The sequence below is a fragment of the Thunnus albacares genome, chromosome 4 (genome assembly GCF_914725855.1).
Source record: "Thunnus albacares chromosome 4, fThuAlb1.1, whole genome shotgun sequence".
In the NCBI taxonomy this organism is placed as follows: Eukaryota; Metazoa; Chordata; class Actinopteri; order Scombriformes; family Scombridae; genus Thunnus; species Thunnus albacares.
Genome location: NC_058109.1, coordinates 4,724,581 through 4,736,526, shown reverse-complemented (window position 1 = coordinate 4,736,526; position 11,946 = coordinate 4,724,581). Strand labels below are relative to the sequence as shown.

The 11,946-nt window shown below is 38.4% G+C and overlaps 1 protein-coding gene across 1 annotated transcript; it reads right to left on the bottom strand.

The window, feature by feature from the left end:
• Nucleotides 1-3,700: 3,700 nt before the first annotated feature.
• On the bottom strand, nucleotides 3,701-9,638 carry tmem74b (transmembrane protein 74B). The gene is made up of 2 exons (XM_044349244.1): nucleotides 9,372-9,638; nucleotides 3,701-7,614 (listed from the first exon to the last, which is right to left on the bottom strand). Exons 1-2 carry the CDS (start codon nucleotides 9,585-9,587, stop codon nucleotides 6,973-6,975), a joined length of 858 nt encoding a protein of 285 aa, XP_044205179.1. The 5' UTR covers nucleotides 9,588-9,638; the 3' UTR covers nucleotides 3,701-6,972.
• Nucleotides 9,639-11,946: the final 2,308 nt, after the last annotated feature.

The window sequence follows — 11,946 nt, the reverse complement described above, 5'->3', positions numbered from 1 at the left end:
TCATCCAGGGACTCCGCTGCATCCTATCGACTCCCTCGCATCTTCTCTTCTCTTTAACTCACTTTACTTCACTCACAGACAGAAACTTGCCTGCCTGATAACCTCTGATTTCTGTTCCTTTTCCCAAACATGTCTCTCCTAAATCACAGAGGGTTTGATCTTCGTACTCTTTACTTTTTGTTGTATGCCATTGATCTACAAGTTGATTGATAGGAGTAGTGCTGCAACAATTAGTTGATTAATTGATTAGTTGATTGACAAAAATATAATCAGCAACTATTTTGATGATTGATAAGTCGTTTTGAGTTATTTTTCAAGAAAAAATGCCAAAATTCTCTGATTCCATTTCTTTGGGTTGTGAACTGTTGGTTGAGACAAAACAACCAATTGATTAATTGAGAAAATAATCAATATTTAGTTGTTAGTTAGTTTCAGCCCTGACTATCATCTTAAAACTTAATATCTGATAAAATCATGTCTCTCCATATATGAATCTCTGAATGTGTCTGAATGGTTTGATTGTACTATTAAATGACAGGTCTGGTTCTATATTTTACCACTGAAAACAAATCCCATTAAAAGACCAAAACCAACAATTAATTGATCCAACTAACAATTATTGTCTGTATATCTTATTCCTCTGTGCTGTAGAGCTCTGTCTATTGTCCATCTAAACCATTAAAAACACATCAAGGAGCCACACCGCCGCACTGGGTGACATGACATGTACGTCAAGTTCAACTTTGATTAACTTTGATCCATAAATTTGTGCCATTGACCGATAGCAAGCTGTTTTGACATTGCTGACCTTTGAGGGGAGCCAGAGAGTCCAAAATGGAGGAAGTTATCGTTGCTTATTAGCTGTGTGTTATCATTCACTGTTATTTAACCTCCTCTATCAGAGAAAAAACGGTTTCTGAAAAGACCAGACAGTCATGAGACAGGCATCGATGGCACAAATAAACTTTTTGAATATTATTGTCCCTTTAGCGACCACGCTAAGCTAACATACTTGCTAACTGACCATTAGCAAGTTGGTTAGTTAGTTAGTTTCCCGCTTCAATAACTTTTTATTGAACAAAATGGAGTGTAATGGTGAACTAAACGCCAAGGGAAGCAAACACGACAGTTTAGAGAAAATACAGAACTATTGTGACTAACTAGGCTAGCAAGTTAGCGGTTAGCTCGCTAGCTACAGCAGTTCACCAACCAGCCCTGCCATAAATCACTATGTAGTGTGACGACAGCTTTACACATTCAAACATAAAGCTGATGTAGCGTTTAAGATCCATTATCTTTGATTAACAGTTTGTGCAAGACTCCTTCAGTCACATTTGTATTCATATTAATGTTTTTTATTTCCCTTGTGATAAGGATATCTTGACACATATGAATATGATTAAATGATTATGTAACTGCTCATTTTGCTATATACATCCCTCATTTCCTTCCTTTGGATATTTGACTGAGGAAAACATGCAGTTGATTGAAACATTGCTAATAAAATTAAATGGAGCTTTATTTCTAGTGTGCAGGAACTCCTTGTGTTGTAATTTAATTGATTTTTGTATCCAGCACCAATCCCACTGAAACCCTCTCACATGAACTCATGTGTTCCACTAAAAGCAGCCAGAGACGAGTGTTTTGCTCAAGGACACGTCAGCAGAGATTGTAGCAGGGATTGAACCTGTGACTGTGTCTAAAATCACCAGTTTAACCTGCTGCAACAGAGATTATAAAACAGTTCTGATCAATAAGAAGCACTTTTGTTCCTTAGTATGTTTTTAGTACTTTTAAAGGACAGAACTATCGTCAGTTGTTTTTATACATGATCACCAAGTAAATTAATTAATGATGAAATTGAATTATTTCATAATATCCAGCAGAACATTTTGGGAAGCTTTGTGCGCTAGTTTTCTTTTTAAAAATCAATTTTCATTAACATCATTAACAGTTAGCATTTTATCTGTTGTATGTATGCTAGATCTGCAGTGGTTAGTAGATTGATTAGTCAATAGACAGAAAATGTGTATTAATTGTCAACTCACTGGATAGTTAATTTATTGTTTTCGTCATTTATCAAGCAAAAATGTTAAATATTTGCCAGCTTCTTGTATGGGAGGTTTTCTTTGTTATATTGGATAGTATTTTTTGACTGTTCTTGAACACAACAAGCACTTTGAATACATCACCTTGGGATGTTTGAAATTATAATTGTTTAGTTTCACAATTTTCTAACACTTTGACAAAATGATTAATTGAGAAAATCATCTGCAGATTAATTGTACATCATTGTTAGCTGCAGCGCTAATATCTACTAACCATTAAACGCTAATGTTTTTCTATCAGCTGTTATTTGATTAGTATGAATGTTCAGTATTGAAGCTAAATTCTTCAGCTGCTCATATTACTCAACTTCTTATGACCAAGTTGTGTTTTGTTTGTTTTGATCAAGCTGTTGTTAAATTGCTGCTGAGGTTACTAAGCTGCTAACAGAAAGAAATCCGGCCAACTGTGACGAGGTTTTCCAATTTTTCATACCTGCGTTGCGTTTTTGGTTTCTGAGCATTAGCTTTGCTGGTCCTCTACATCCGACATGTCTACATGTAATATTTACAGTTTATTTGTACTGTGAATTAAAAACGTGGTTCATATTTTCATACACAACTTTTGATTTGTGTGCCAGTTTATGTGTATAACGTTAGACTTTAGATGTCCTCACAAGTACTGTACATAGCCACAGACTTGTGAGGACATGTGACTTAAGGGGACATTTTTTAATATGCCAGTGTATTAAACTAGACTCAAGGTGTCCTCACAAGTATGTAGCTCCAAACTGACTTGTAAGGAGGACATTAGTTTAGTAGGTCAGTGTATGTGTATAAAATTAGACTTTAGATGTCCTCACAAGTACTGTATACAGCCACAGACTTGTGAGGACATGTGACTTAAGGGGACATTTTTTAATATGCCAGTGTATTAAACTAGACTCGAGGTGTCCTCACAAGTATGTAGCTCCAAACTGACTTGTGAGGAGGACATTAGTTTAGTAAGTCAGTGCATGTGTATAAAGTTAGACTCGAGATGTCCTCACAAGTACTGTACATAGCCACAGACTTGTGGGGACGATTGACTTATGGGGACATTTTTAATATGCCAGTGTATTAAACTAGACTTGCGGTGTCCTCACAAGTATGTAGCTCCAAAACTGACTTGTGAGGAGGACATTAGTTTAGTAGGTCAGTGTATGTGTATAAAGTTAGACTTTAGATGTCCTCACAAGTACTGTATACAGCCACAGACTTGTGAGGACAAGTGACTTATAGGGACATTTTTTTAGTATGCCAGTACTACATGTTTATCAAACTAGGCTCAAGATGTCCTGACAAGCCACAACCTGGGTCTGGTTTCACAAAGATAGATTTTGACTAGATTTAGACTAAACTAATAGACTTCAGATAGTAATTCATCCGTTGCACAAAGCCTTGAGTTCTTGGTAAATTGAGACTAAAGAAACTTTAGCTAACCGAGCAACCATGTCGATCGGTTCAGCTTTGTTCACAGCAGCAGGAAATGTTTCCCATCTAGAAGAATTAAACAGTTACGGGACATTTCACTGGGAAAACTCAGCTAAGAGTGTAACAATGTTAGTATTAGATTAATCAGTAATGAAAATAATTGTTAGTTGAAAAAAGCTTTAAAAAAAAAAGTACAGACCAGTCTGAAATATCTTTGTGAAACCGGCCCCTGACTTATGAGGACAATGTGAATTATGGGGACATTTGTGTGTGTGTGTAGCTACATTTCCCTTGGCTAATTGGCTCACTATACAGACCTTAATACATTAGTATAATAATATTTACGTATACACAATTTACAGTGTTTGTGTTTACTCATTAAGGCATATTGTATCCTTACATGACATAAATAATATCTGTTTACATATAATACAAATAAGTAGGCGCTGTGTCATTAAAGGTTCATTCCAGTCAAAACCAGCTTCTTCTCCAGACTTAAGAGCTGCAGTCGGATAGAAAAAAAGACTCAGAAGACACCTTGATGTTTGTTATTTTATGCCCAGTTCTGAATTAGTTTTTTATGGATTTTAGGGAATATCTGGTTATAATAATTGCTCAGGCTGTAAAGGTTAATTTCATCTTTCAATTAAATAAAACCAGGAAGTCACTGAAGCTTTTAACACCAGCAACTAGCATGTAGCATGGGCTACATGTGTTATGATCCACTAAACACTCAGAAGCTTTAAATGTTGTATAAATATCATCATTCATATGTATTTTCAAGTTTGGGAGCAGGAGCTGCTGATAGTGGATATTTACTTGCATCATGATACAAAGATCCACTCTCTTATACTGTGGAAAGTGATGCAAGCAGAAAATGCTGATTAATAATCATGACGCAACAGTTTTAGGGTGATGCAGCATGAGACACTGGATATGTGACGTGTTAAAGCAACATTTCGTGATGGTATTTATAGACCTTCAGCCACCAGCAGTGAAAACGTTAATTAACTCTGTTGGGAGAGAAACTGTTTGATGAGTTGACTTTCACGCCTTCACTTCACAGATTTTCTTTTCAAGTTTTGTCCCTTGCAGAATCACACGTCTGTTCCAGCTGTCTGAGATCACCTTCAAACACGTGTAATTCCAAATAAATTACTCTTGTTCTGATGCTCGAAAATCAATTTACCCCGGTAGAGACATTCCAGTGATGGAAACACAGTCACTTTTTACTTTCTAGTTTCCACTGTGATAAAATTGATTTGCGACGAAGACGCAGTGACAAAATTGTTCTCATCCCTTATGGCGGTCGGTGAGGGATAAAACACAAAGGCTTACAAAACAACGTCAAGTAGAGGACAAAAATTATTACTGAGTAACAACATCAAATCAGGTAAGAGAGTAGAAGGGCTCTTGGACAGCTGATGCAATGCTTTCTGGGTAATGTGTGTCACGCTCTCAAGAGTGACTCATTTCACTTCTGCACCTCTCCGTCTCCCTCCTCTTATCATCCCCTCCTACCTCTCTCGACTACATATCTTATTGCACTGTCTTAGAAATGGTGTCTATTATCATATCGCCTTTGTCCTTGTTACTGAATTAAAGCTGATTCTGCTTTTGTATTCACAGCAGGTCATTTCAGAGAAGACAACCAGTGTTTTTAAATGTCAAATATTAAAGCTGCATTAAGCAAATTTTTCACCTTAAGGGGACATAAAGACTCCAAAAACAACTTAGCAACTTTCTCGCTAGATTTAGTGACTTTTTAGGCCCCTTCTGCAGCTTTTTTTGCAAAAAAAAAAAACAGAGCCTATTGACAAATCTAGCAATTTCATGGTCATAAATTCGCTACTTTCTCTTTAAAGAGACTTGTCAGTACTGCTCGGTGAACGTGAAGAGGAATATTGCTCACTGTGACAGTGCAGTATGTTCAGTCGACCACACAGTGAACATCTGTATTTGTTTTTATACAGTGTATTTATAGTTACATAGACCAACTGATTCTGGGTTTTTGAGGCTGATATGAATATCAATATTTAACTACTTAAATATATTGGGTGATATGTTCTTGTTTCTTTACATTAACACATAATGTTTTGTACCAGCCGATTCATCCATCTTTCTGTTGTTACTAGTCACGCATTTGCTTCAGGTGATTATTAGGGCCACTGTTAGGAGAAAAAAAAGGGAGATTTCAAGATTAAAGTGAGAATATTATGAGAAGAACTTAAATAAAGTCATAATTTTACAAGAAAAAGTCAGAACATTTTGAAAAGAAAGTCATAATTTCTCAAGATTGTCATATTATTGCGAGAACAAGTTTTAATATCTCAAGAAAGAAAAGTAATAAAACATCAAGATAGGGGAAAAAGTCATGATATAATGAAAACATATCCAGCTTTAATCAACACCTCTAGATGGTTTCATATGGAGAAGTTGATTAGAGCTGTGAGCCGTACAGTCTGTGTGCAACTAAAGAACCAAAACAAGATACTAAAAGCAGCTAAAGTAGTAGAGCTGCAGAGTTTCATGTTGCTCTTTTACATTACACACAGTCATTGTACTAAATCAAATAAATATGGCTTAACGCAGGTTTAAATTGAACGTCCTTTGTTTCCTGCTGGTTGCTGAAGGTGGCTGGTGAATGGTTTTAAGGTTGTTTCATGCTGTATCTTCTATACTGTTGCGTCTGCTTATTGCTGATGCTGGTGGTGAAAGTCAATGTCACACCAGAGTGAAATATTACTCTCAAAAAAAAAAAAAAAAGTTGCCTCTGTTTATGTGTGTGAGAGCTAACATCACACTTTCCATCACACTTTATCTAGACAGTCCAATAATGACACAATAATGACTGCAATATCAACTAGATTTCCAATGATACTCGCAGCAGCATGAAAAGTCAGATATTTAACGTCTGTGTTAAGGTTAATCTTGTGATTATGGTTTGAAATATGGCTAGGTTTAAAAGTTGAACACCTTTTGTTCACCTGATAGTTGAGTATCAACACTGGACTTCATAAATTAAGTGTTAATCTTTGCTTTCTGCGGTGCAATCCACCTCCAGAGCTGGAGGACACAATGTGCTTTTCATTGTAAAACTCAGTCTCTGATTAACGTACTACGATTGAATACTGGAACTCTAATCTTTGATATACAACTATTCATCTCCAAATGTGCTCTTATCCACACTGCCATAGGCTTACCTCACATCTCCTACCGGATCAAGCCCTCTTTTGTTAAGTCACACATCCTTTGTGATTGGTCGGAATAAATATGGTTTACCTTCATCCCAAAATTCTGGGTTAAATCTTGGTCGCTCCAGCGGAGAGCCTTGTGCTCAAGATGTGCTTCTCCTGTCAGCACAAATGGTGACCTGCACCATTCTGCATCCCCATTTGTATTCAGCTCACCTCAGAGGAAGGCAAAACAGTTGCAGAGTGAAAGTAAAGGACAGCTAGTTGACTCCATGTGCAGCAGCTGAGGAAGAAGAAGATGACGAAGCAGCGGGAGGATGCCTGCTTGGTCCTGGTTCTGATTTGGAGTCCCGCCTAGACCCTGGCTGTACGTTATTCCGCGTGTCTGCACGTTCTACCAAAAACTCCTCACCCCCGTCCCCGCCCTCACCTCCCACTGCCTCTCCAGTCGCCAGCTGCTTCATCCTCAAGTTGATGGAGCCGTAAGTCCTCTTGGGACGTACAAACGCCGCCCTGCGCCGATACATTTCTCCCCGACAGATGGACACCATGAGCAGCACAGACAGAAACATCCCACCCAGAGTCAGCAAGCCCAGGCCTGCGATGATGCACTTGTCCAGGTGGGAGCCCAGCTGGGCGTAGTACATCTCCAGCTTCTCCATCTGGCGGGCCGACACGGAGTCCGGGTCAACTTTGGCCTCTCTGGGGATGGTGTAGGCGATGACCACCAGGACGATCCCGCTCACCAGGAACACCAGAGCGAAGATGAAGCCATAATCTGCCGAGTGGTCGTCAGCAGGGTTGAACTCGGTGAAGTCCTGGCCGTCCTCCTGGCCTCCTCCCCCTCCTCCTCCTCCTCCTTCCTCCTCATCGTACGACCGCGGGGAGAGCTCCTGATGCTGCTGCTGGGAAGAAAGTAAAAGAAAGAAAGAAAGAAAGAAAGAAAGCAGCAGTAGACAAAGAGCAAAAAGTAAAAGAAGGCAAAGAGGAAGATAAAACAGAATGAAAAGAGAGCAACACATGAGCCAGAATAAAAACAATATTCATGGAGAATTTAAAGAGAAAAACAAAATAAGAACAAACACAAAAAGATGAAGAAAACGTGAAACCTGCAGTCTTTCATTGTCAACATCTGAGTCACGTTTTAAATAATGTAAGTAAGTAAACATCAGGCCGGCACTCTGGCTGCCACGAATACATAAAAAAACATGCAATTCAACCTCTTTTGAAAAAGATTTCTTTGTTAACAGTATTTTTGGGATCATTTATGACAAAAAACAACTTCAATTTATAAGTTAAACATGACAATTTGAGAAGGACAAGTCGCAGCAGAGGTTCATTTAATATCTGGCATCATTTTGATAACCTAACATTAAAGACTAATGTCTTTCAAAGTATATTATGTTGTTACGCTGCTAATGTTTTTGTCACAGGTATTGCCTTTTTTCAGAGCAGTTAATCTCTCATTGTGTAACCACACTCTTCAATGGTCTCTTTTGACACGTACTGACATCACTGTGTAACTTGTCATGTGTCCTCTTTGGTTGTAAAGTCTTCAATCGATGGGGTTTGAGAGCTCGGGAACAGTCCGGCTCTGTCCTGTTTATCCTGCCCAGCAGGCTTTGTTTAACTTTGGATTCAGTGTAAACTAATGTTTAGGATTTTGGACTGAGAGATGTGTTTGTTTTTTTTTTTAATTTGCAGCCAAGTTTTCTTAGTTTGTGATTATGGTAACTCTTGTAATGATGGTTTTTGTTATGTTAGTGTATGAAGAGGTAAAGCAGCCTCTGTAAGTGTTGACAGCAGCAGAAAATATCTCTTGCAGCAATTATTATTAAAAAAATCTCTCTGCAGCGAAGCAGTACGAGCTGCTTTTGTTTGTTCTGTTATTTTGATAATGTAGAAACCCTGAATAGATATGTGGATACATCTCGTCTGTGTTTCTGATTCATGAGTCTAAATTTTTTGTATTATATTCATGCCCTGTAGCCTCACCAAACCAAATAATATGGGAAAAAGCAATAAAAAGTTGGTCACAATAAAAAAATGTGACATTTCTGTAATGTACTGCGGCCAAGCATAAATTACCATTAGCCCCATCCATTAAACGTGTTATTATGGCTCAACGCAATAATAATGTAGGTAATAATTAATTATGAAGCACTCAGGAGGCATTTAGTGTTGCGTCTCTTGTTTTCTGTTTGGACACCCACAGGCAATGAACTGAATGTTGACTGGAGCTATTTTCCATATAAAAAAATTAATGCAATGATATTTAATTATTCCGGGAAGATAGCAGACATCTGTTGGATCACAAAAATACCTCTGAAGACACAACTCGCTGCTGGATAACAGGTAAAAATAAGAACATTAGCTTTAGCAAATAGCATTATGTGACCAAATCACAAAGTAACATACGGGCTGCTGAGGGCCGCCCTACTCTGCCTCTGATTGGCTGGTGTTCATTGCCTTCATTGGTTAGGTTACTATCAGGGTCAGAGCCAATCAGAGGCAGATTCGGGATTAGATTAGTCTTCGCAGAATACAGGTGGGGAAAAAAAAACTTGCGCTGAGGTCACAAATAAATGGCGCTGACGTACAACTTTGCGATCAAATGACCAAACAGACAACCAGAGTGAAACTAACTTCTGCCACCGACCTTGCTGTTGCCTGAAGTTGAAGGAGGACAGCTCGTCACTCCTGCTTGCTGCTGCTGCTGGTTTTGCTCCTCGTCCTGCTGGTAGGAGGCGTTCTCAAAGCCCCGGGCGGCGCTCCCCGCTGTGGCCGCTGTCCAGGGCGCTGTGACCGGCGTCGGAGAAACGCCTCTACCGCCCCGCAGCTCCCGGAGCTCTACGGCGTTGAAAGAGGACTCCATCGAAATCTGTTGGATGTGCTCATGTCTTCACAACCCCTCCACTCGGCATTATTCTCACTAAAAAAAGAATTTATTTAAAATTTATTATTAAAAAATATGGAAATATGATCAGTCAATCAGAGGCCCTCCGGCAAGAAAGCTGAACTTTTCACTTTCATAGTTTACATAAACATGTTTGTTGTTTTTCACAAATCAAATATCAGTAGGGGAGACCAGGGACAGTTGTAACACTTTTTACAATTTTCCCAGTAAATCAAAATCCATTTACACTGGAATAGTCCATTTGATATATTATAAACTTCAAACGTGTCAGCTACTGAAATAATGTATTTAAATGGTTTTATGAAATATGTACAGCTTGCAAAATTGATTTAAATACAGTTGGTACACCAAGGACCAAGGACAGTTGTAACACATGGCAGGGACGGTTGTAACATGTCTAAAATATATAAAATTAATCAATCAAATACTCAAAATGAAATAGTTATTAATATAAAAGTTAAAAATTGGTTGAATACTTAATAAATCTACATATAGCCTAGGCTTTCTCTAGCTTTATATGTGGCTTACCACCTTTGGGCTCAACCCATAATACAAATCAGCTGCCTCTGTCAGGTAGTTTCTCAGACGGATTTCATGCTCTGTGGAGAAAACCTTCTTGGGGGTCCAGTACCCTAATCTGGGAAGTGATTTGGATCCCTGGCACTCCAGGCTCTGCCTCTTCTTGTGAAAACGGTACAGGGTCACATGGCAAATGCCATATGATTTGGCCACTGCCGTGACTGATTTGCCCTGTTTTATTTCATCTGAAGCCGTCCCCAGCAAAGGAAGTGGGACTCCCCTGTCTGTCTTCCTCTTGATATTTGGCACGCTGTAAGCAAACAATGTTTCCACGGACTATTATGCAACTGATTATCATTATCATAGATTATTTATCTAGCTAGCTAACTAGCTAGCTAGTTAGTTAGTTTATGTAGGCCTTGAGGTTTTTAAAATATTTGAAATTTGGTTCAGGGACAGTTGTAACAAGGTGTTACAACCGTCCCAGTATCACCAGTTATGTTTTCACCTCATCTGAATTATCTTGACTGCTAGTTTGACACATGTTAGCCATTTCTACTTTTAGCTTACAAAACAGTGTTTCTAATAATACATGTTTGGATTACTAGACATTTGATCTCAGGACAGTATCCAAAAAATAAATCTGATAGAAAAGTTAAATTTTTACCTCAAAAACACACTTTTGCTGGTAACTTTTTCTGTGAGTTTCATATGTGTCTCCTTTTTTTGTAAGCAGGAAGACAATCTGAGCATGTGCAGAGTGAGTGTAATCACTGTAGCTTGTTTCTGGAGATATTCAAGGTGTTACAACCGTCCCTGGTCTCCCCTAGATATTAAATCTATTGCATCTGTAGTCTTGTAGTGCAACAAAGAGGAAACCTTTTCATTTATGAGTAATTTTAGCCAAATTTATGTTAATATAAGTTGCTCCTATTCTGTTGTTCCTCACTTACTAATGAGAAAAATAAGCGTTGCTGTTGGATACAGTCCTAAAAGAAACAGTTTCATCTGCCAATTATCTTCTTAAATTAATTAATAGAAATAAAAAAACTAAATACAAGCCTGTGTTTTCACCACGCCTGTGAAACGGTGGCCCTGCAGTTGAACAATGATGAAAAAACTGAACACATAGTTGAATCGAATTGCTGAACGCTGGTTTATACCAATTTAAAACGAAAATCTAGCTCACAGTAATCCTGTAGGGACATATAGGCAGATCAATAGTGGGTAATTTCATGGTATATTTAGAGTATCATTCTTACATTATTCATATTCTGGGCATTAAATCTACACATTAGTGACCTGTAGCCTTATTTTATAGTTAAATACTCTTATATGGTCTATTACTTATAGGGGACGTTCCATCCTTTTATTATAGGATTTTCTATCCCGACAAAATAACCTCCTAAATTGTCCAAAATCAAGCAATTCTGCAGCAGAAAAGCCTGTTTCCCCAGAGAACCGGCCAGACCAGCAGGCTATTAATCCATCACACACATACACACACACACACACACACACACACACTGACAAATCATCTGAATCACAGTCATCTCACCTTGGTAGTTATTTATTTCCATTTTTTTCCTCCTCTCAGCGCTATTGTCTCCGTCACTCCCTGTTGAGCCCAAACGGAGAGTTAAAATCAGATCCTAAATAGTCTGTAACACCACCTCACCTCCCCTCACGCGTGCGCGCGCGCACACACACACACACACACACACACGTTTACTTAGGTCACTTTTGGTGACATTACATAGACTTCATTTCCTGCAGACTTACCCTTACCTTATAACCA